The 26,863-nt window shown below is 33.6% G+C and overlaps 1 protein-coding gene across 5 annotated transcripts in view; it reads right to left on the reverse strand.

The window, feature by feature from the left end:
* The window catches only part of Pkg21D (Protein kinase, cGMP-dependent at 21D), a 149,242-nt gene that overhangs the window by 25,937 nt on the left and 96,442 nt on the right, over positions 1-26,863 (reverse strand). For all 5 annotated transcript variants that reach the window (XM_072543078.1, XM_072543087.1, XM_072543096.1 and 2 more), the window contains one exon: positions 22,050-22,635. In XM_072543078.1, the coding sequence (XP_072399179.1) occupies positions 22,050-22,635 (586 nt within the window). The remainder of the gene's footprint in view (positions 1-22,049; positions 22,636-26,863) is intronic.

Consider the following 26,863-nt stretch of genomic DNA (forward strand, 5'->3'; position numbering starts at 1 on the left):
TGTATACAAACGAATGAGAACTACAGTTTATCTTTGATTCTTCACGACTAAGTGCTGTACTAGATTAATAATTATTTTCGCTGGTCCACTGGTCCGCTGGTCTAGTGGAAATTTATAAAGCAGATCGTTCGGTATAAAAGCCGAATAAAAAAGTGATGCACTCACCTTCGTCCTATTTTTTTCTTTGGATGCCGCCTAAAGACATTCTCCGGTGACACTGTAGCCTTTAGGCTTATTATGCTTACCTTCCATATTCTTTTACGACATCCATTCCAAAATGTTTTTACCCTCCGCCAGTTTATAGAGGTCTTTTGGGTTATTCTTCTTTTTCTTCGTGTACCGTATTCTGTAAAGTACGTGTGTCGTCTCTCTGGTCCTTTTTTCCTTCCACTTTCCCTCGTATAATTAATCAAATTAACTCATAGTTTTCATTTCTTTGTATTTGACCAAAGTAGCTCATTTTTCTTTCCTTCATAGTGTTAAGTAGGTATTTTTTTTTCTTTCTTAATGTATCTGTGTTTGTTACTTGTTGTTTCCGTGTTTGTTACGTGTTGTTTCTATGATATTTTCCACATTCTTCGAACACCCTATATCAAAGCTGGCAAGTCTTTTTTCAGTTGCATCCGTAATTGTCAAGGCTTGAACTCCATATAAATAGGCAGATAATACGTAGCATCTTAATATTCTAGTTATAATTTCAATCCCCAGTTTTCCATTGCATAATACTGCTTTCATTTGCTGGCTATCTCAATGCGTCGTTTTATTTTAAGGCTGCGATCCCATTCATTTTGGGCAGTTCTCATTGTGCTTTTTGGTACATTTAGAATCGGTTTTTATAACCGATCATTTTTTGTTATTATCGATCTTTTACTGACAAGTTTATCGACTCTTTTATTACCGTCGATTCCTTGATGACCTGGTACCCAAACAAATTTTACACTGTTGCGGTCCGCTAGGTTGTGAAGTTCTTGGCGACATTCCTATACCAGTTTCGATGTAATTGGATTGGCTAGAGCTCTCAAGGCTACCTGGTTGTCTGTATAGATATTAATCCGCCTGTTTGCATAACTCCTAATTTTGTTTATCCTTGCACACTGCATAGATTGCATAGGCCTTTGCTTGGAATACAGATGTGTGCTTTTCCAGTGAAACTGAACTGTGGTTGTTCTTATCACCAGTGTATACTCCTGTCTCCGAACCATCCTTCTTTTTTAAAACATTTATGTACCAGTTGTGGTCACCAGATTGTGGATGTCTTCTGGGATCATTTTATATCTTGCTTGTTGTTAGCTTCACCTGGAAAGGTATCTTGATTCTATATATAGGGGATATGTGGCAGTTTTCATCTTCAATATGTGATCCTCGGCGATTTTCATGATGTTACATGAACATTGCATAGGTTTTCTTGCAGTTTATATAAACTTATTATTTATTGTCTCCTTTACTATGATAAGCAAGGGAGGAAGGAGGAAAAGGAATAGAATTTCAATTGATGCAGTTGGAGTGCTTCTCGTAACACCATTATGCTGAGGTAAGTAAGTCTTCAAACATTGCTTAGCTTCAAGAGTGTGCACTTTTTTATTGCACCTTTATTTACTATATCAGAAATGCATATGTTGTATATCCAATACATCATGACCGATCCGAGTCCTCATGTTTTTCCGTAAGTACGTCACCATGAATATTTGAACACTCTTCTAGAGCGTTCGTTTTATATGTTGGTTCCAAGTAGCGAATCTATTGTAATTCCGAGATATTTACCCTCTCCTTCCACTTTCAGAATAATTCCATGTTCAGGTTATTATTTTGGAAATTTGAGGACTTATGAATAATCCTACCTCTTTCGTACATATTGATAGTATATTCGGTGCCTGTTGCATTTTATTCCTGACTATTGCATTAAATTTGCCTTTTGCTAGTATAACAAAATCATTAACATAGCCCAACATTTGATGGCCTGTTCTGTTCCTAATAAAGAGTCCCAATTAACCCTCTACGGGCATCTACTGGTAACCTGTGCTGATATGGTCCATCTTACTTAGCAGCCTTTCTTTAGTATGCATTCTATCTACCTGCAGCGTACATGGTTACCTTAAATGGAGTATTGCTGAGCGCTCCCTTCATCTGGAGAAATGCTTACAGCATCACATCCTTGTTTTCCAGAATGTACTCCATTCTCTGTACTGGTTAAATACTGCTTCTGTTGATACTTCTGATCTAAGAGCTATCCAAATCTTTGCATAGTATTACCACTAGTTTTATACTTTTGGTTATTTTTATTTATTTATTTTATCTTTTTAAGCATTCGGTTGTATTGTGTTAGTGTATTAATGGTTGTCTACCATATAGCGGCAGGAGGACATGAAATGTATAAAGTATAAGGTTAGGTTAGGATTCTGCGAAAGAACTAAGATTCTTACAAAGTACGTGTTCAACCTTAAATAATAAAAATATCCTAAATCAATCTTAATAAATAGTAACTTTATTTATTTAAGAACCCAGACTAAACATGGCGGCAGCGGTATTGATTGAAGTAGCGTATTTCAAGTAAAGAGCTTTATATTAGTCATTAGCAAGGTTAATAGGCAATAGATAAATTTTCAAAATATGCTATCGGTCTGCCATCAGTTACATTGCAAACAGATCATAGATCTTTATTGCAAATTTTACAAACAAAACCGATTAAAAGATGACACTTAGTGGAGGGAAAGGGTGATTTTCTTTTGTGGAGTGGACTATTTCCGCCGAATATACTTTGCATTTATTTATATAGTGCGTTGACCATGTTTAACCAATAATTAAACTTCCATATCTTTTACATATTTGGCCTTCAGAATATAGTTTGTTGTTTCTTATATTCCTTCGACACCTAAGGTTTCTTAGCTTTCCCCTTTTATTTACAAAAAGTTAAGTGGCGCCCTTTTTCTATCTTCATCTACTTTTATATAGTAACCTTAAATACATTTCTCTCTATCTATTTATCTTTCCTATCTTTTATCGATTTCTATCTATTTATCTATCCTATCTTATCTTATCTTTAATTTCTTCTGTTATATAACATACCGATTCCAAAAGCTAGTTTTGAAGCCCCACCACTCGCTCTCCACCAACCATATGGCTGCCGTTCGCAGTATATTCATTGGTGACCTTTCTAGCAACATCCAAAAAAGGTTACGCATTTTATAAAGTCACTAACAATGTCATCTGAATCCCAATTTGTGTCTACCCCCAAATTGTCACAAGATATTGCGGAAAATCCTATTTCAGTCAGACCGAAACGAGAAATAAGAAAGCACGTAACAACTAATCTGCTAATAAACCAGTCCATTGTCAAAGGTTTCGGAGCCATGAATATTTCTTTCTACAAATTTCACTTTTTCCTTCGATCTTTGCGTTGAGTATTAACTGCAGTGTTACTTTTATTGTATTAACCCTGTTATCCCCTTTGTCTTTAAATCAATAGTTTCTAGTACGACTTCTTTAGAGTAAGCGTTATATAAAAGAGGTGACAATATACATCCTTGTTTAATTCACGAACAATTTTCAATTATTCCGATATTTTATACCCAATTTTACGGCTCTCTGTTGATATGTATACTCAGTGACATTAGAAGTGTTACCCAGAAGGAATAATTTCTTGAACTTAATTTTTTGGCAACATAATGACTATATTTAAATCATGCTATGATAACAATACCAATGTTTTATCTTTTCTACTTTTTGTAAAAATAAAGTTTTATCTTTAAATTTTTTTTGTGAAGAGACCGATTTGTAAAAACCGGTTCGTATAGAAATTTTTAGTGATTATTCCTCAGTCTAATTGTATTCAGTCTAAAAAAATGCCTCGAGTTCGAAGACACCAAAATTACCACTATGTTAGCGATTTTGACAGGGGTAGAATTATTGCGTATAGAGATATGGGTTTGTCATAACGCAAAGTTGACCGTCGTGTTAATTGTACGGCAATGACGGTTATGCGTGTCTGTTTTGTGTGGACAAACGAAGGTAGAGGAACACGAAGAAGACCAACTGATCAACCGATGCGTACCACAGAGCGCCAAGATAGGCGCTTTAGATTACTGGCTCTGCGATACCGTTTTGCTACTACGCGTCAAATTGGTAATTTATAGACCTGTTAGTATGAGTACATTATACCGTCGCATTCGAGCCTTTGGACTGATATCATTCCGCCCACGACTAGTGCTTCCTTTGACTGTGGACCACTGTCATCGACGTTTGAATTGGTGCAGAGAACGGCAGTATTGTATGGCAGAATGGCGTAATATAGCATTCAGTGATGAATCACGATTCTGTTTAGGAATGCTTGATGGTTAGCATGGTAAGACGCCATCGTGAAGAACGACGAGATACCGGGTTTGCTGTTGAGAGGCATGTACACAGGACAGTTGGAGTAATGGTTTGGAGGGCTATTGCCTATGGTAGCCGATCACCACTTGTATTTATTCGAATCAATATGACAGCTGCACGTTATGATGATGACATCTTACAAACCTCTTTTCTGCCTTATCTCGACGGCCGCCAAGACGTCCTTTTTCAGCAAGACAACGCGCATCCCCATATTGCTCGTCAAACTATGCACTTTCTCCAAGAAGCTGGCGTTAATGTTTTGTCGTAGCCGCCCCGGGCTCCGGATTTAAATCCTATCGAACATGTATAGGATATGATGGGAAGGAGACTGTCCACTTTGCACCTTCCTCCACAGACTCTGGCACGGTTAATACATGAAGTTTAAGTTGTTTGGAACGCGGTGCTACAAGCAGACATCGATCATCTCATTTTGTCAATGCCTAGACGTATACAGGAGTGTATTCAGCTGCGGGGTTGCCAAACACATTATTAATTTTTTTTTTGATTACTTGTTAATAAAAATTCTTGACAACGTTATCGTTTCATTCTTGATGTAAATCTACCATGTTGCCAAAAAATTAAGTTCAAGAAATTATTTTTTCTGGGTGTAACACTTCTAATGTCACTGAGTATATATATTTGATATTAATCTTATATCTTGTCCAGGATTTAGTTTTCGTCGTTTTGTAGTATATAAAGCAGACGTAAACGTCTTGATTAATATATAAATATCTTTGTTATTTTGTAACAAAATTGTTGCTTACTTATGGAAAAGTTGCTTTTCTTACGTTATGTTTTTATGCGTCCAAATAAATCTAGTCTTATTTTTTATTTTTCTTTCTTCTTCTTTCTCTGGATTGAATCTCACATCCATATATTTATTGGTCTCTTAATATTCTGAATTTTGTTCTAAAATTAACTTGTGGTAGGTATATAGGTAAGCAATTGTAGTACTTCTACACCGTATTTCTCGGCCAAAGCATCGATGTTATACTTATCGTGTACATCTGCGTAACTGTTTGCTACATCCAATTGTTTTGACTTTACATAATCTTCTTTAAAAAATATATCCTTCTCTCGTAACCATTCTTGAATTTGATTATGAGCATTATGCATTACTATCACATTTAACTCTCTCTTCGGGGGGTTTGCGATTAGTTTATTTTCAAACCAATCTTTAAAATGACTTATTTCGTCATAGTGTCTCCTGAATCTTTTTTTGTTAAAAATACACATTCTAAATTTGGTACAAAACCCCTAACAGATCCATTGCTAATCTCGAAACTCTTTGTTTTGGATCTTTTAGACCAGTAATCAAACCTTCTAAAAATGCATCCTTATAACTGGTTATGGTTGAATCCGTCCATACTTTATTTACTGTATGTCCAATATTTACCCAGCTTTTATCCCAATAGAAAATATTGTATCATTCTTCTTCTTCTTCAGATACCATCTCCGCTACGGAGGTTGACAATCATCATAGCTATTTTAATTTTTGAGGCAGTAGCTCTAAAAAGTTGTTATGAGCTGCATCCAAACCATTCCCTCAGGTTCTTGAGCCATGAAATTCGTCTTCTTCCGATGCTTCTTCTGCCATCTATATTTCCTTGCATTATGAGTCGTAGGATGCTATACTTCTCGCCCCGCATCACATGTCCGAGATACTGTAGCTTTCTTTCCTTAATTGTAAGTTCAACTTCCTTCTCTTTACCTATTCTTCTCAGTACTTCATTATTCGTAACTATATCTACCCAGGAAACCCTCATAATTCTTCTATAGGTCCACATTTCAAAGGCGTTAAGTCGTCTCATTGTGTCTAGATTTAACGTCCATGATTCCATTCCATAGTATAGTACACTGTATAACTAACATTTTGTTAGGCGTACATAAAGAGCTAATGTTAAATCTTTGCCACATAGGACCTTTTTCATTTTTATAAAATTAGAACGTGCTTTTTCGATTCTGACTTTGATTTCTGCAGTGTAGTCATTATTTTCTGTTATAAGTGTTCCTAGGTAAGTGTACTTTTTTACTCTTTCGATATGCTGGCCTTCTACTGTCAAGATTTCGTTAGTATTATGGTTGTTTTTACAAATTTTCATAAACTTCGTCTTTTTGATATTGAACGAGAGTCCGTACTCCCTACTACACATTACTATTTTACTTATGAGTCTTTCCAGGTCTTGTAAACTATCGGCTATTATTACTGTATCGTCTGCATATCTGATGTTGTTAACTAAGACTCCATTTACTCTTATGCCGACTGTTTCATCTTCCAGAGTTTCTCGAATTACCTCTTCAGAATAAGCGTTAAATAATAGAGGTGATAGTATGCAGCCTTGCCTGACTCCTCCCTTTATTTCCATTTCTTCAGATGTCTCTTTTTCAATTCGTACTATTGCTCGCTGATTGTAATAAAGGTTTGTTATTAGCATTAAATCTCATTCATCTAGGTTTTTATTTTTTAGAATTTTCATGAGCCGGTCATGTTTTACTTTATCAAACGCTTTATTGTAGTCTCTAAAACAGACGTAAAGAGGACGGTTAACATCCAAACATCTCTGCGTCAGCACGTTGAAGGAGAATAGTGCCTCTCTGGTACCCATACCATTGCGGAACCCATATTGTGTGTCACTAATATCCAGCTCCAGTTTAGTGTGAATTCTGGCGTGGATAATTTTCAACAGAATTTTCAAGGTATGTGACATTAAGCTTATGGTTCGATAGTCACTGCACTCTTTGGCATTCACTTTCTTTGGCAAACACACAAATGCTGATGTCAACATTTCTCTAGGGATGATTCCCGTAGTATAGATAGCGTTGAACAGTTCTACTATTATGTCTAGGTTTTTCTCATTCACCAACTTTAATAGCTCGCTTGGTAATTCATCTGGACCAGCAGATTTATTGGTTTTATTTGAGTTTAATGCCTGACTAACCTCTGATTTGGTTATTTTTGGGTCTACATCTACCGTTTGGCTATCTACAGATGTACCAGCTTTTTTCTGGTCATGAAATAATTCCTCGGTGTACTCTTTCCATCATCGTAGTTTTTGTTCTGTCTCCAATATAATCTTACCATTTTTGTCGAGCAATATATTCGAGGTTCTTCTACTTCCTACTTCGGCTAGTTTTTTGACTTTTTTATGTAGGTAGATTAAAGTTGTCATATCTGTTTTGCAGTTCTTCTATTTCTTTACATTTTTCAGAGAAGTAGGTTTCTTTAGCTTCCCTAATTTTTCTTCTTATTTGGTTTTGAAGCTGTTTATAGCGGGCCGTATTAATGGTTTTGTGTTTTCTCCTTTCATTCATCAACTCTAGAATTTCCTCGGTCATCCATTCTTTTTCCTTACATTTGGTTGTTGTAAGTACTTTCTTACTTGGCTCCAATATAGAGGTTTTGAAGAATTGCCACTGCTATTCTACGTTGCAATTATTTCTTGGGTTTCTATCTAGATTTGTGTTCATTTCGTATTTTAGATTTTCTTTTGATTCTTCTGACTTTAGTTTCTGTATGTTAAGTTTATTATTGTTGCGGTTACTGCCTGATTGTATCCTTGCCATCGATAATTCTGTATTTTTCTAAAAAATTTATGATTCCAATTTATTATGCTAGGACGTTTCATCATTACTACTTTTTTCCTCTTTTTCATAAACAAAGTTAATCTTTCGCAATAGTCGGTAAAGATTACTTTTGGAAAATTTAGGCAAATGTTTGTGTGTAAACTAACAGCATCCAAGATAGCTTTAATTGTGGGAGGTATGTTAAGAAAAATTCCATGTGGACAAGTCCTTCACTCAATTGGCTCCTTATATTCTCATTGTAAGTAAACTCATGACTGGTTTCCTTCTTAGTCCATTTACATGGGTTTTTAAGAATTTTGGGCAAGCATTATGACCCAATCTTTCGTGACGAATTTTCCAGACTGTACTGTCGCTAACACCCAGCTCTGTACTTGTTGTAGAAACAATTTGGGTTAGAGTCAGATCGGAATTTTTTTTGTTGTATATCAACATATTTAAAATAATTGGTCGCGTATACAAATCTAAGATTTGTCCTTGTTTTGATACAGTATATAGAAAAGTTTAAAAATAAATTGCACTTATTTTTTGATCGGTTAACTTGCCTTCTCAAATGCACACACAAAACAAAACCTTTTATACAAACTGCCATTCTTCAGTAAGCTATTTTCTTATTTATTAATTACAATACCCACTCGGGTAACAATTAGTAGATATTATTATCAGGAAAACAACTCTAAATGGGTATTTAATTACGATAATACCGAAATTTCTATTTAATTATTTTTTACATACCCATGGGCATTTATCAGACATTCGCTTCTAAATCTTTGGTTTTTTTTTGCAAATAATGAAATATCTGTTTCATTATTATATTTACAGTACTCGTAACAATAAATTTAATAATTTATTTGAATAGGTTAAACATTTGCTAAATTCTGAAAATTTTGTATAGTTTTTTTACATCCGGTAGTTCATACATTTTCCGTATTAGTGATTCCCGATAATCCCGGTATTTTTGTGCATAATTATTATCTGGTGGGGTTTCAATAGGTCTCCATCCATTTACGTAAATATGAGAAAAAGATATAAAAGAAGTTTTGTATTCGTCAAATATTTTGGAAGAACGTCCGAATTTTTCTGGAATGGTCATCAAGGAAAAATTAGTGAAAGTTACTACAGAAATGCAAGTGCTTCTTGTATAATGGAGTGTTTTAAGTTCAAATGCAAACAGTATATGACCAACTATCGTTTTACTCGCATCTGAAGCTGGCTGTGATTGTATTTGCTTTATATTGTCCGTAAGAGCCAACACTCAAATCTCTCAGAATACCAAATTCTGACTGTTTTTGTATTTTTTTTCTATATTATTTTGTTTTTGTAATGTGTGCTTACGTAGATTATATGTTTGTTTATTGTGTGCATATGTATCGTCTATAAAAATTTTAGATGCCTGCGACTTTCTTTAATCCGCTATTGTTGGTAAGTTCTTGTTTTTGACTTCTTCTTTTAGTATTGGCAACCAATGCCAAATGAATCCTGCTGATGGGTTTGCCTTTGTTTATCCTGACAATTAATGATATTGCTGTTTCTCCCACATGAGAGTACTTACAATCAATTGGGGCTTATTTCCATCTAAGCATAATTAATGGTTAACTTAGACATGCCACAACAAAATGGTTTCAAAACCTTTTTAATTAACATTAACTTTTTATCGCTTATAAGTCTCTATTAGAGTATTCACTTTTTCACTTTTAGCCCAGTCTGGTTATACAAAAATCATCGATTTCACGGCAAAATGTTTCGCAGATATCTGAAGCTTTTAAGACATAGGTGGGGGATACTAGATGATGAATAGATGAAAATATACTCCTAGTTTTACCTTGCGTTTTTTTTAAGCAATAATTTATGGCCACAATTTGATTTTTTGTCTATAAATTTTTTGCCTTATATTTTAAATAAACAATATTTATGTCATTTATTAATGTCAAGAATATATTTATTTTCCAGTTTTTTCAATTAAAATTGATCAATAATTTACGGAGATATTTGCAAAAAAGCAGTTTTTTTGCACTAATTTATAAATTTAATTAATTTTTTTATTAACAAAATAAAATGATATTAATATATTTCATCATTGAGGAATTACCGTCCTTTAAATTTGTGCGAAATTTCCCCCCGATCGGTCAAATAGTTTAAAAGTTATTAAATTTGTTTATCCCTGGGACTAATTATTTAAACCATTGCACTTGCCCTATGAATGATGCTAGACACATTTAACAAATTTCATAGGATTCTTTAAGACTTATACTATCTCATAAATTAAATGAATATTGAGTTTTCATCGAAATTAAAATTACTTATAAACAATTGTAATAACTTCTATATTTTTCAAGATACAGACTTGTACGTATAACCATTAGATAGCTGGGGAAAAAACTCACATTTAACAATAAAAATAAACCTTCTATGAACAATAGGAACGAAGTTAGCGACAATTTTTTTGTTAATTATATCTCAATTGTTTATAAACATTAAGAAGTAAAATTTGTACAAATTTTGAATGAAAATCTAAATTTTATATTGAATTTTATGGCTGTAAAATTCATCCAATTTTTCGAAACTTAAAACCTTTCGAAACGAAGTTACTTTCGAAAGATCGACATAGGAAAGTGGAGGGGAAACTGTTTTAGCTCCTCGCTGCAAAATTTAATATTATGGTTACGCATTTATCATTCAAAAGCTTCAACAGTTCTGTAGGAATTTCATCAGGTCCATTTGCTTTTCCATTTTTAGCGTTTCTTATTACGTATTCTACTTCTTCTTTCAATATGTCTGGCCCAGTTGCATTGATTATCTGAGTTAAGTTGTTTCTATCGTCTTCAAATAATTCATTCAGGTATTCTGTCCATCTTTTTATTTTATTCTCTAGATCTACAATAAGATTTCCATCTTTGTCTTTAAGTTTACCTATTTGGCATTTCTTTATGCTTCCTGTTATGTACTTATGTATGTACTTTTTTGTGCATATTGAACGCATCGTACTTTTTCTCATAGGTTTCCATTTCTTCACATTGTTCTTTAATCCACTCCTCTTTGGCTTCTTTTATTCTCTTTTTTATGTGTTTATTTATTTCTTTGTATTTGTCTGGGTAATTCTTCATCTTTCTTCTTTGTTCCATCAAGTCTAGTATATCTTGTGTTATCCACCCCTTATTCTTTGTTGTAGTTTTTGTAAGATGTTTCTTTCCTGCTGTTTGTATAGCTGTATTTATGTACTTTAATTTTTGGTTAACATTGTTTGTATCGTTAATTTGTTGCTGCACTGAACGGAGGTTTTCATTTATTTCTTCTCCTGTTTCTTGACGTAAATTTTTGTTTCTAAGTTTATTTAAATCTAGTGCCTTTCTGTGTGGTCTTCTAATCTTTTTTGGTGTCGCCTCTATCACAGTAACTACCGGGTTATGATCTGAGCCTATATCAGCTCCGGGTACGTCTTAGTACATTTAACAGCATTATGATACCTCCTTGCTATCATAATGTAGTCTATTTGATTTCTCACTATTTTTTCTTTGGTATGTTGTGGAGATGTCCATGTATATAACCGTCGAGGAGGTAATTTGAAAAAGGTATTTGTTATTACGAAGTCTTCACTTTGGCAAAATTGAATCAATCGATCTCCTCTGTCATTTCTGTTTCCAAGCCCATAGTTTCCTACTTGTTCTCCTACCTTACCTTGACACACCTTGGCATTAAGATCGCCCATTAATATGTTAATGTATGGAAAGACTGACTTAATAAGTGAAGACAAACAACCTGCAACAAAAAGGTTCAGACCTGACAGTGAAGTCGAATAAATGAACCAAATTTTAACTTTTAAACCAATGTATGTAAAGAAAATAAAAAAAGTAAAGTTCAATAAACATTGCAAAATTTAATAAGGCAAGCGATGAAAAAATCGACTTATTTTATCAAAGCAGTAAGGCAGATTAGATTAATATTGTATATCATATTTGTAAGAAAAGTAGAATAAAAATCAATATTGTTAATTATAAAAATACAAACAATTATAATTAATATAAGGAATATAATGTGTACCTATGTGTAATATAATGAATTACCTGAAATTTAATTTATAAAATATATAAGTATTATTACATCATTGATATAAAATGAAAAAACATATGTTGATTTTCCGGGATTTTCCGAGATTTATGGGGGGTGAAAATTATGTCATCATTATTAATACTGCGACAGACTATTCGAGCAAATTAAAAAAACATGTAATGTAAATTTTTCCTAGGTGTTGCAATTTGAAGTTCCGATGCCGAAAAAAAAACGGAGCTGAAACAGATATCCTCTCCACTTTACTATGTCGATCTTTCGAAAGTACCGTCGTTTCGAAAAATTAGATAAATTTTATAGCTATAAGTTTTAATATAAAGTTTAGATTTTCATTCAAAATTTGTGCAAATTTTACTTCTTAATGTGTATAAACAATGGAGATATAATTTTTTTATAAATAGTCACTAACTTCGTTCCTATTGGTCATAGAAGGTTTTTTATTTTTTAATGTGAGCTTTGTTACCAGCTATTCAATGGTTGTACGTACAAGTCTGTAGCTTGAAAAATATAGAAGTTATTACAATTGTTTATAAGTAAAAAACATACCCCTTTTTCAAACGTTTATTTTGTAAATAATTTCGATGAAAACTCAATATCCATTTAACTTCTGAGATAGTCTAAGTCTTAAAGAATCCTATGAAATTTGCTGAATGTGCATCATGCATAGGGCAAGCACAATAGTTTAAATAATTAGCCTCAGGGATAAACAAATTAAATAACTTATAAAATATTTGACTGATCGGGAGGAAATTTCGCACAAATCTAAAAGATGGTAATTCCTTAATGTTTAAATGTATTAATACCATTTTATTTTGTTAATAAAAAAATTAATAAAATTTATAAATTAGTGCAAAAAAACTGCTTTTTTGCAAATATCTCTGTAAATTATTTATCAATTTTAATTAAAAAAACGGGAAAATAAAGATATTCTTGACATAAAAAAATGACATAAATATTGTTTATTTAAAATATAAAGCAAAAAATTTATAGACAAAAAATCAAATTGTGACCATAAATTATTGCTTAAAAAAACGCAAGGTAAAACTAGGAGTATCTTTTCATCTATTCATCATCTAGTATCCCCCACCTATGTCTTAAAAGCTTCAGATATCTGCGAAACATTTTTCCACCTTTTTTTTAACCAGACTGGGCTATTTATTTAAATCGGGAACTAGTTTAAAAATTTATAAAAGGAATTGTTTTGGTTATTTTACAGTAAACATAGCAACGTACATCCTATTCATTTTAATCAGTCTACGTCTTAGAAAATATCGTCATAAGTACATGGTATGGACGTGATGATACAAAAACTTTATCAACAATTTCCTGTCTACATTTAATTATAATAAAGATTTTCTGTTCTTTAGGTAAGCGATATTGCGTTTTATGAGTTGATATGATTTGTTATTATACAAACATTATTTTTAAATTGTAATTAACTCATTTAGATTATTTTTCTCAAATTGATTTTAGTATATATGAAAAAATAGTAATAATAATTTCTTTTCAAAAACTCAATGACTTTTAGTTTTACTGTTTGACGTTCAGTTAACATTTGCATGACCAGTCTAAAAAACCCATTTATACTCCAAATTTATATGGTAATTTAAAACTTTTTTTAAATATTTATCCGCATCAAGCTCTAGATTTATTACACAAACAGAGAAAAGAAAGACACAGCGTTACAAGTTATGAGTTACAAGAGTATGGTAAATACTCACAGTTTACAACAATAAAATAATATTTTTTGATTATAATATAGTTTTAAGTTATTTAAAAAAACACAGGTAACCAGAATTTGGTAACCATTGCTTCTTTAAGGCTATTGGGTATCTTGAATATGAGCTTCGCTTTGGTGTATGACCGTTTTATTATTAGATGACTAACTGCAAGAGGTGTGTTACAATTAAATGCAGTTTCAGGAGCGGTAGGCTTAAGAATGAACGACAGCAAAACAAAAATACTGAGCAGAGGCTAGACAAATATAACAATACAAAATCATACCATAGAAAATGTTGAGTATTATGTATATCTAGGTCATGTCATCAAACTAGGAAAACCAAATCAAGATGCTGAAATTAAAAGAAAGAAAAATTAGAAACAACGCAAAGAGAAATTGAACGAATCATGCTTGGAATATCACTAAGAGACAAGATTAGAAACACCGAGATTAGACGTAGAACAAAGATTAGGAATATTGTGGAAGAAATTACAAAAATGAAATAGCGCTGGACAGGTCAGGTAGCCCGATATAATGACAACAGGTGGACACGGAGAATTCTGGAATGGAGACCAAGGACGACAACAAGAAACATGGAAAGACCTCAAAAAATATGGGTAGATGACATAAGAGCAGTGGCAGGCAAACAGTGGATTAGATTGGAGCAAGATAGAGAAAGATGGAAGCAATAGGGAGAGACCTACATTCAGGAGTGGATGGAAAATAGTTGACAAAGAAGAAGAGGTGTTTGGCAGCTGTAGAAAGTTGGTTGTGGTTGTTTGGAGATTATGTAGTGATGTAGCTTGTGTGTTAAAGCCGAAGTTTCTTGAGAATTACCCGGTATTTTTTTTCTGGTGGCATAAGAAGTTTTTATAAGGATACATGTGGTTTAGTAATTGTAAGATTTGTATTTGTTTGGTCCCCTATTTCTTGCCAGATTTTGTTTATGAACGTCTTGATTAATGGTTAAGTATCTGAGATTGATATACCCAACACGATGGGGATGTTTATATTGTTTATCTCTTCAAACGCTGCTTTGTCTGGTAATTCATTACCACGTATAAACTACTCAAGTGAGGACTATATATACTTGGAAAGCCTCATTTAATGATGGCAGCAATCCTGGCTCCTCCAGAAACCAAATGGATCATATACTTTCCTAAGTGAGCTAAGTGAGCGCTTCCAAAATGTCATCAAAACAGTCACTACATTTCTAGTAGCAGATATTACATACATTTGATCACCAATCGCTTGTGATAGATATTACACTAAAGTTAAAACTAATCTAGCTACAGAAACCAGACAAGGCAATAAAAAACAAAAATTTAATAATAGAATAAAAAACATTTAAGAACAACTAGAAGATTCAGAAGAACTATGGAAAGAATTGAAAAACCAAGTTAATGAAATCTGCACACAATGATTATAAAGGTAACTTAATTAAGATAATAAATGGATGACAGAAGATTGAAATTTATGGAACAGTGTCGACTTATTAAATCAAAGGCAAGAAAAATGAATAAGAGAAAGATGCGACGAAATGGAAGAGGTGATTTCTAGACATGACATATTTAATGTGCACAAAAAAACTAAAAGAAATAAGCGACATATTTAAAATACGAGTTCCCTCTGTACTAGTTGACAATAACAACAAAATCATTGTTAATGAGAACTAAATAAAAAGACTATTGTTCTTCTTTAAGTTCCATCTTCTATCGAAGGTTGGAAATCATCATGGCTATACCTACGGACTCTGTTGACTGCCACTCTAAAAAGTTCTGCACTACTGCATTCAAACCATTCCCTTAAGTTCTTAAGCCAGGATATTCTTCGTCTTCCCACATTTTGCTTTCCTCGGATTTTGCCCTGCATAATAAGTTGCAATAATGAGTATTTTTGCCCTCTCATCACATGTCCTAAGTACTCAAGTTTTCGTCTTTTGATAGTTAATATTATTTCCGCCTCATTTCCTATCCTTCTAGTTACTTCCACGTTTGACATTCTTTGAATCCATGATATTCGTAGGATTCTTCTGTAGCACCAAAACTCAAAGGCGGCCAACTTATTCAGATGGACTTTTTTTAGTATCCACGCTTCCAAGCCATAAAGAAGAGTAGATAACACGTAACATCGAAGCATTCTCAGGCGTAGTTCTAACCTTATATCCCGACAACAAAGAAACTTTTTAAGTTTAATGAATGATGCACGTGCTATTTCAATGCGTGTCCTAATTTATTTGGTTTGGTCTACATCTGATGTTATCCATGTTCCTAAGTATTTATAGTTAGTAACACTCTCAATTGCAGTATCTTCAATAGTCAATTGGATATTTGCATGTGCAGATTTAGTCATGATCATGCATTTAGTTTTCTTTAAATTTATCTTCAGTCCGTACTCATGACAGCGTTCATTAAGGCGTTGCATTACGTTCTGTAAATCATTGTTGTTATCCGTCATTATTACTGTATCGTCTGCAAAACGTAAGTTATTCAAAACTTCTCCATTGATGGATATACCTTCTATTGAGTCTGAGAGCGCTTTTTGAAATACCGCTTCACTGTAGACATTGAAAAGTAGTGGGGACAGCACGCAACCCTGGCAGACTCCTCTCTGTATTTTGATATTTTGAGTATACTGGTTGTCAACTCTTACCTTGGAAGTTTGATTCCAATATAAATTAGATATAATTTTCACATCACGACTGTCAATATTTTTGCTTTTTAATATATCTAAAAGCTTTTTATGTTGAACCTTATCAAATGCCTTTTCAAAGTCTACAAAACATAAGTACATGTCCTGATTTATGTCCATGCATCTCTGAGCCAGCACATTCAAGCCAAACAAAGCGTCTCTTGTACTCATACCATTTCTAAAGTCAAATTGTGTGTCACTAATTTCATATTCAAGAGTTTTAACAATTCTGCTGTGAATTATTTTCAAAAATGTTTTAAATATGTGACTCATTAAAGCTATTAAGAAGATAATAGTAACTGTATATATCAGAGTTGTCTTACGATGACAGAAATAATAATACTGAATTCTACTAATATTGTATTGTACTGTAATGTCAGTCAGTCAAAAATTATGATATTAGAGGTAAAAGATCCTATAAAAACTATATAAAAATAAAAGACTAAAAATTAGGTTAGCTTAGGTTAAGACAAGCTGTAATAAAATTAAGCGCAAAAATCTTCACTTCACTTGCACTTCACAACAGCATTAGGTGCAAATGCGAAGAAGATAGTCTGCAATCGAGTTTATGATAATTTGTGTCAGTTAGAGTTAATTTAGGAAAAGCAATTTGTTCGATCACTTTTTGTAGTTTAAGAAGTATGGCTTGGTCTGGATGCTGACCGGAAGTATATATTGTAAGATGAAGTACTGAGATTGTAACAGCTTTTGAATTTATATCTAACGGAATTTTATTGAATTCGACTGTAGATTTTACAAAGAGTCCAATACCGCCACTGACTATCTGTTGTACATATCTACTATGAATGTAGAGTGTATAGTTGTTTCTTCTTCTTCTTATTGCGCCGTCTCCTTTCGAATATTGACGATCCAAATGTCAATTGTAGCTTTGAAAACGGCTGTACGAAAGGTTTCTGTAGATGACCGGTCAAACCATCTCCTCAGGTCTTTAAGCCACGAGTTCTGGCGTCTTCTAACTGATCTTTTGCCCTGCACTTTACCTTCCAATATGATTTGAAGTAATTCATACTTTAGGTTAAAATTCTTTTTATGCTCATAAAGAACAATTCAAAACATACACCTGTATTTCTTATCGTTTTATTTTCACTAAAAGCTTTGCTTTTGAATTTACAAACTAGAAAGCCATAAAGAAGATTGAAAAATCTCCCTTAGTTTAAAAATTCTTATAAAATGCTGGTTCTTTGCCTGTAAGAAACACATATCACGTCCGCGGTCAGACAATGCGTCTCGAACTCTACATATCTCAGTTTTCAGTTAATAAAACTATACCTCGCCTTATGCACATTTCGCTCTCTAGACGTATTAAACTAACATACTCGATATAGCAAAGTAGCTATTTAATCTATTGATTTTCAGGACAAATTGTAAAATACAAGTGTTTGTAAAACTAACCGTACTCGAATAAAATAAATGTACTCAAACTCGCAGTCTACAATATTACTTCAATATTAAACTATACTTAGCTTAGACAAAGATTAATTAATGGGAGTCTTTTATAATCAACCATTGAGAAATTTGGTTCTCGCCTTATGTTGGAGGAAAGGACACTTGGCACCCAAAACAGTTGGTATAATTTTAATGCAATGTTTTAAATGGTTTTATATGGAATGCATACAAATTATTGTACACATTTTTTTAACTATGTAGTTACAAAAACACTTTAATTTCACTCTTCGTAACAAACTTTTTTTTAATATTTAGTATAAACCGGCAAGAACACCTTCTGTTCGGAGCTGAATTTATCCAATTTAAAACTTTATTTTTGACTATGCATAATATATTGCGTACACATATTACCCGTTTTTCAACAATATGTTAATGCATAATCTGCAAACCTATTTGAAAATTAAATATACTTTTGGCTAAGTACATTTTTGCACTTAAAAAGAAACATATTTTTATATTTAAAAACGTTTTCCATCAATCAATATGTACAAACACTACGGTAGAAAATAAAAATACCATATATTTGTTTAATTGATATACGAAATATTATTAGTGTGGTAACAGTTAATGAACGATCCATCAATGTGTTCGTCAATAATATGTCTATAAATAGACAAAAATCTGATCATATTATTTTACGCAATTGTCTTCAAGTTATCGCTTTGCAAGTAAATATGGTCGTGACAAACGCCATATGATCTTCGGCAGATGGTGCGTTTGGGAAATTCATAATTTTTTATCTAGATATTACAGAAATCTAATTAAAAACTGAAGTATATTATATCACGCAATAAACCAATATATTGACTTATTTTTCAGACACAACTGGCTAATAATAGGCTGGTTAAGCCTATCCGGTTCAGCCCATAAACAAGGCGGAAATATGGCATCTTCGGAAATATAATTGTACACCAAATAGTCAGTAAACAATAAAATTATAGAGGTTCGTTTTCGCGTTGTATTTCAGAAACCATACTTGCACCAAACCTGCAGCCTACTATTTTCGAATTTGGTAACACTGTTCTTATGACATTATGAGTGGCTATTTCAAAGTCCATTTCTGGGTTCAGATTTAGTCCCAAACTTAAGCATTTAATTCGGAAAAGTTTAAAAAGATTTTTATAAAGGGTCGCTTACCCTTTATAGAGTTTTTTGCAGTATTTCTTTCAAGTTTCTAGAGTCCATATCTCGTACCATATTAGCCGTTTCATCTTCATTAGCATAGTTTCTGAGTTTAAATTCTCCTGTAGATATTAGAAAGATATTCATCTGTACCCTTGCAAGATTTTCATTGAATTTCTATGGACAAGGTTTTATAATCATTTAAATCATAGTTGCCAATTTTAAGTTGCCTTCTTTGTTTTCTAATATTCCGTGTTTGGTTATTGATCCATAATTTACAACTACTAATGAGCTGTATCTAATATAACTCGTTTAAAGACTCTCCGTTCCAAAGAAAAAAGTCTCAACATCTTTTTTCGGAGTACTGGTTGTCCCACTTAACAGTTTGTTTATTCTCTCTTTAAAATTTACCAGTTCAGTATCATTTAAAATAGAAGATCGAGGAGTGGACTTTTTGCTAAAAACATCTACCAAAAGTTGGTGGTCCCTTCCATAATCTGAACCTGGGCAAGTTTTTACGTTTGTAGCGGAAACTAAATAAATTTATTAAAATTTTAATCAACTAAACACATACAAATTGTATTAACTGCCATAAAATTAGTTTTATTTGAAGATTGTTCTTTGCCATTTTTATTTTGATATGCTTTCTAGAATATTATCAAGTGTAGTCCAATCTTGAGGTCCAATTGTTGATCACTCTTTGAAGCTCTTGGGCCGTATCTCGTTAATAACGCAGCTAGTCGTTAATTGTCGCTAGCTTATCCGCCTTGACTAGAGTGATTTCATATACCACCAGAGAAAGTGGTCTTGCGGTGGTAATTTGCATTAATATGGAACCAGTTCAAATATTAAAAAAAAAATATTTGCTCACCAAACTTCTTCAATTCGATTGTGGTCTTCGCCAGTTATAATAGTGATAAACGAAGATATAGCGTATAAAATAAAACAGCAAATAACATAATTGTTATCAATGACATATCAATGCAACTAGAATAATTAATTATAATAATATTTCCAATCTTAGAATGGCCACCAGGTGGCAAAATAAGGCGTGGAAGACTAATATTCATATTGCTACGATAAGTAAAGGAGAAGCATTGTGTGTCCATCCCAGCTTGCGTGGAGAACGAGTTGTGAATAAAGTAGGGGCCCTTCTAAGGTCTCACCAAATAAGCAGCCGTGGACCAACTGAGTTTATGGCATAGCGCAGCAGCTATATCATTACTGTATCAAGGCTGCAGTGGAATGAGTTCTGCTGTTGGCTTGATAACAGACACTCACGGGCAAATATTACATAATGATTCAACCGGCCGTAACACCGCCATCAGGCAGGCAAGGGGAAACCACCTAATTATCTTCTCCAGAGTACACTCTAAATGAATTAATAGCGTAACAAAAAAAAAAAAGAAAAATACCATGCCATTCGGGGCAGAAAGTGTAAAATGAGTTAGTGGGCACGAGAGCGCGAGCAACTAGGCCACTCGTGGTAAATGGGCGACTGGAAGAAAAAGCTAAACACAGAAGCTTCAAAGTAGAAAATAGATGAATATAGGGACGTGCAACTAACCATATGCAGGAATTACAGCTTTCTTCCTCATGCAAGCAAAGTCCTGTTAAATATAATTAATAAACTTCTAAAGAACTTTCTACTCCCAGAGATAGCCGAAGAGCAAATAATATTCTACCGCACATACACAAAGTGGACAAACAGCTAAACTGATTAGAATATGGAAAGACCGAAAAATAATGGGAAATACTAAGCTCAGATTGGTCAATGCGTGTCCTGGACAGAACATAGAAGCAACCTGTCAATTCGGGGAGAGCTTCATATAAAAGATAGGCTATTAAAAAAAGTAAACCGAGCATACCTAAATTACTTCGGCCACATAGCTAGGAGAGCGGGGATCATGGAATTAGTAGTAGTAGAAGGAAAGGTAGAAGGTCAAAGACCAAGAGGAAATGAAGACTCTGGTGAGAAAATCCCTACATGAAGCCGTCCATATGGCACAGGATCGCAACCAATGAAGGCAGCAAGTCAATAATATTTAGAGCGTCGCCACGCCCTGACAAGAGCTCATCGAATAAGGAGGACGAGAAGTGCAGAACAAACTTAAAAGGACTGGTATACGACAATAAAAAAAAACAAAAACTGACCATTACGAAGGAAAGTAGTCAAGATAGCTAAACAAGACAACGAGGACTAAACTATTTCATCAATTTATATTGAAATATTCTTCATTTTGTTCTTTGTTTCTTATTACCCAAGCCTGTATGCATGTACTCGTATTAAATTGTAAAAAAAAAATAAATTAAACGCGTTTTTCATTAATCTGCAATAACAAAATTTAAAAATAAGAAACCAGAATTAAAGAAAATTTAAAAAGATAGGTAATAATATCTTTTTAAACATATATCGTCAATCTTTGAAGTACCTTCACTAGTAACCATATCTATAAAAATGGAATTTCTCGATTATGTAGTATGATATAATTAGATTAAAATACCGCTTTTATCCGTTATGTAATTACACGATTTATCTCTGATGTAGAGTACTCAAATTGATACTTAAAAACATCAGGAAGTCAGACCATAATCTAAATTACTAAATACACAAACCATAAAAGGTTTTTTAATTAAATTATTTATACACCTACTGATGACAGCAAATTTTGATCATGATTACTTTCTTTTATTCTTTTATTTTTAAACGTTTATTCTGAGAATAGTATTACGTACGCTTCAGTAAGTTTTTTCGTTCAAATTTTAATATTGCTTATTGTTCATTAACTTTTTTAGAATTCTAGACCAAGAACTCCAAAGTAACTTTTATGTAAAATCACATAAAAAATACGCAGATTTGCCACAGAAATTATGGGAAAAATTTTTATACAGTTATATGAGACATCTAACATTCTAGATTTTTTTATTTCCATTTTTCCATTTATTATGTTTCTTTGTACTTTTTTAAATAAACACTATTTAATGGACATTACTAATTCATCTAACGGAACAATTGATTCAAGAACTTTCTTACCTTAAGTTTGTGGATCTCCCTTTGCAGTTTCAGTACTTGAGTCTCTTTGCATCCTAACAACTTTTTCACATCAAACAATTCGGACTGAACAGATTCATACTTTCCCTCGATCTCCGACACTTCATATTTCAGCTTTGCCACCAGCGACTTTAGGTAGTCATAGTCCTCGGAATCGATCAAACTCTTTCTCTTTAACTCTAAATTTTTGGAACTTCTTTTAATCGTCTGTATCACTTCTCCGTCTATCGAGCTCTTTCTTAAACTGGATGCTATCCCGTTACCCATGGGTGTGAGTATTCCGAAGCCTTGTAGGAACTTTTGGGCTTCGTCGTTGTTTTGAATCGATTGCCCTTCGTATGCTAGGGCAGTGTATTTGTGGTAGTCCAATTTGTTTTTGATTTCCGGATGAAGGTTAGGAGGAGGCGTGTTTTTTTGGTTCAGTCCGCATTTATCACAGTTTTCGGCTGGTATTTCCACTGGAATCGGGAAGTTGATTTCTGGGTGAGGTAGGTATACGTTGGCTTTCACAACATTGGTTCCTTTGGGTAACTTGGGACACAAACACACTTCTGGATTTTTAGAAAACCTGAAATAAAAAAATATTGATTTAAAAAATTATATTATAAGTTATGGTTATCTAGAAAAGTGGAAGTATATGACACGATGTTTGTCAACATAAAAATCTTGTAATGTGATATATTGTAGAAAACTGGATTATGAAAATTACTAAATGGGTTGACCAAAACAATATTTTTATGTTCAGTAGGAACAAAAGTCAGTCTAAAAGGATTATTATATCTTGTATATAGGAATATTTTACATATCGTTGTGAAAATTGAAAATTTATTATGAAATCTGTACTTCCTGGAGTTAAAAAATAAGAACAACCAATCCCTTTTATACCTTAAGATGCATTCCTTATAACTGTGTAGTTCAAAACAGATCTTAGAAGATAATAATAATAATAATAAAAGTAGAAATAAGTTTTATTAAGTAGAAAACGCATTTTTTCCTTAGCAAATTTCTTCTAATCTTAAGAGCAGGCTCCGCACCTTCTACATATAGAGTTGTATGAGTAGTTCTCATATAATCTAAACAGACTTCAAAAACAATTTTGAAGATTGAATTTTTTAAGAAGATTCTTGAAAGCAGAACCATATAAAGTATCAATAATCAAATGGTTTCAACTTGAAATGCAACTATACCACACTGTAGTTGTTATTCTGATGAAATTACTACTTTCGTTGCATCTATCCAAAATATATTATACATGTTGTTTCCACGTTACTTTTTTGTCCAGAAAACATTGGTTTTAAGCCTACAAAATTAATTAGCACCGGGACTGTATAGGTACTTTAATTATATTCGTTCTTTATACTGAAAATTTAGTAAAATGATTGCGAAAGTATCAAGTCAGAGACTAGATGACAGTATATAATGGAAGAGTTCTTTCAACTTTTCTTTGTGGCGACCTTAGCTCAGTGGCTATGTTAATGGCTTAATAAGCTGGAGAGCTCTGGTTCAATTTCCGGCACTGATACCAGCAATTTTTTAATTTTTAATTGAAATAAGCCAATATGAATTACCAATGTCAATGACTTACCTTCCAAGAAGTAGATGATAAAAACCAATACCGCAATCAACTAAGAATTCTTAAAAGAATAGTTGTAAGACATTAAAAGTAAACATGGGAACAAAACTGCGAGGCAGTAGAATCATGTCTAGGTGGAAGCAAGTCTTCGGAGGTGGAGATTCATACGAAATATAAGGAGAGAGGACATAAATACAACAAACCTATAAAGCATCAACATCAATGTATGTAAAAGTCATACAAAAGAACTAAAAAATACACTAACGCTTATTAATATGTCAGATAATAAGACCAATGTTTTTAATAAAAGCTGGAAAGAGGATGGATTACACCGATCTATAAAAAAGAGGATAAGGCAGACTGCAGAATGGCTAGGAATAGACCAACTTATAGATCCTTGATCAAAAAACCAGTTCTCCGAAAATTATAGGGTAAATAAAGGACTAAAACAAAGTGCAGTATATCTCTAACACTCTTCCAAATCTATGTGAATGAGGTACTGAAGAAATGGAGATTACGCTTTGAAATGGGTATACCATTAAATGAGGAAACAACCTTACATATGTTTTGTTTCGTAGACACTTAAGTAGTTATCGCAGGAAGACTAACACATTAGACAATGAAAGAATTGAACACGTGGATTCGTACATCTACTTGGGAACAACAGTTAACTCAAATTGGGATCAAGCGAAGGAAATACTTATAAGAGTAGAAAAGGCAAGAGTATCGTTCACTAGCATGAAGCAAATTTTCACCTCTAAAAGCCTCACCCTACCTCTCAAAATTCGACTTCTGAAATGTTATGTATTCCCGGTTTTATTATATGGAATGGAGGCGTGGACAATGACCGCAACATTGATGAAAAAAGTAGAGGCCTTCGAAATGTGGGCTTACCGACGTATATTATGTATATCCTGGACTGAGCACGTGACCAACGAAGAGGTACTACGCCGGATAGGTAAAGAGAGAGATGTAGGAATACGTATAAAGAAAAGAAAGTTGAAATACTTGGGTCACGTTATGAGACATAATAAATATAGAGTACTACAACTGATCGTTCAAGGGAAAATAGACAGCAGAAGGGGTCCAGGGAGGAGAAGACACTCGTGGCTCCAAAACTTGCGGCAATGGTTTGGATTGTCATCTGCTGAACTATTCAGATCTGCCGTAAACAAAGTCAGAATAGCCATGTTGATTGCCAACGTTCGGAACGGACAAGGCACATGAAGAAGAAGAATATAAGAAATAAAGAAATGACTGAAACGATGAAGACCAAAAACAACATGGCGTGGAGTCCAAAACCCAATATCATACAAGTAGAACACTAGACTTTAGCCAGAAGGTTACACAGACTTTACTTTAGTATCAGTAGTATGATTTGTACCATTTTTCATTATCTGGACCCATTTCTTGTTAGTGCGTCCTAGATTATATCGTATGCATATCCTTAAAGACTTGCGCAATATATTGACTAGAAATGACATAGTACCACTGTACGCAGACCTCAACGCAAAAATAGGAATGGAAGACTACAAGAACGAGGTAATAGGTAAAAAACATCAATGGGTGGCATGTACCGTATTAACGAAGTTCGTGTTTCATAACTTCTCGACTGTATCAGTCCATTGATTTTGCAATCGCTCTTGACTACTTCTTCCCTTCGGTTTTTCTTGGACAACGGGTCTCTCCATATTATCGGCACGTATTATATGTTCAAACAATGTTAATATTTTTTACTGTATCACACTCGAAAGAACAAGTATTTGTTCTTCTGGCTATTCAGACTCAAAGAAATTCGTAGCATTCTTTTTTCACACCGCATTTTAAATACATCGATTCTTTTTCTAGTTGCTGTTTGGATGGTGCACGTTTCAGAGGCATGGCAAAATATTGGGAAAACCAGTATTCGTAGAAAGTTGTAGAATTTATAACGACGGCATGCCGCCATCATGCGCTAACAGCGCTTGCCGCCGACTGTTCCTCTCTTTGCCTGCACTCCCACTAGCGATCACCACTACCATCGATTATCGCTGGAGATGGAATGCCGGCAATGATGTAAAACGCCGTTCACCGCAACAGAAACCGCGTTCGAATCGGAGAACTGATCTAATAAGAAATCCAACCCCAGGCTTTTGAGTTTTAATCAAAGGCCAATCGTTCTGGGAGTTAAAGCTGTACTACTGATCTGGTTAGAGCTCTTAACCCAGGTCTTTCAGTATTGATCAAAGATCCAACTGACCTTGCCGACAATCATGTATTGATTGATCACTTTCCGTTCCATGTCCGTATAGAGTAGTGATAGATCGGCCACCTCTAACCTATACTAAGTATTAATTAGTTTTCCCTGGTATTTGAGTATTGACTAGTACATCGTCCTTGTACTTTAACTATCCTAGTATCGCTAGTATTAATTTTTTGCAGGTACCAACAGAAGATCGCAGCGCCGTCGATCATATTCACTAGGATTCGTATTTTTCTTTTATGGTACACACTACTGGTCTACATACTTTATATTATATAGAAGTTAATTTTATTTTGTTAATTATTTTAAATGTATTTATATTTAGACCAAACTTGTGTTTTACTGATTCTGGCATCTAATAGAGCTATTAGCCCCAAATTGGCGCTCAAGGAAAAGCAATATGCCACTTCTTCCAGCAACGACAGACACAGACTCGTGCCACGACAGGTACGTCATGTCTATATTACCTCTCCAAGGATGATTTATATTAGCACCATTATTAGCGTTCCCCGATTTTTCAATGATCGAGAAGAACTGACAAGAACCGAATAAATTCCGAATAGGAACCGAAACCGAATAGAAGCCGAATGAGAACCGAATAGGAACTAAACCGAATGGGAGCCGAATCCGAATAAGAAGCGAATAGTAATCGCATATTTGCAGGTCATTTAGACATTGCGACAACCATTTGTCTAATAGCGCAAAAAACTAATAATAACTAATAACATCGGCAACGATATTAAACACCGTTCACCACAACAGAGAACCGAGTTCAAACTAAGAAATACACTAAAATAACAGGCCGCATCCCAGCTAGTAACAAAACCTAGTGGAGATACCACAGACAAGTGGAAGACAAAAACCTTACCATGAATATAAAACAGAAAATATATAAAGTGGTAATTACACAGAAGCCACATATAAAGTTGAGATCATGTACGCCATAAGTAAATATGAAGAAAGCTTAATGACATTTGTGTG

The sequence above is a fragment of the Diabrotica undecimpunctata genome, chromosome 1, assembly GCF_040954645.1.
Source record: "Diabrotica undecimpunctata isolate CICGRU chromosome 1, icDiaUnde3, whole genome shotgun sequence".
Lineage (NCBI taxonomy): Eukaryota > Metazoa > Arthropoda > Insecta > Coleoptera > Chrysomelidae > Diabrotica > Diabrotica undecimpunctata.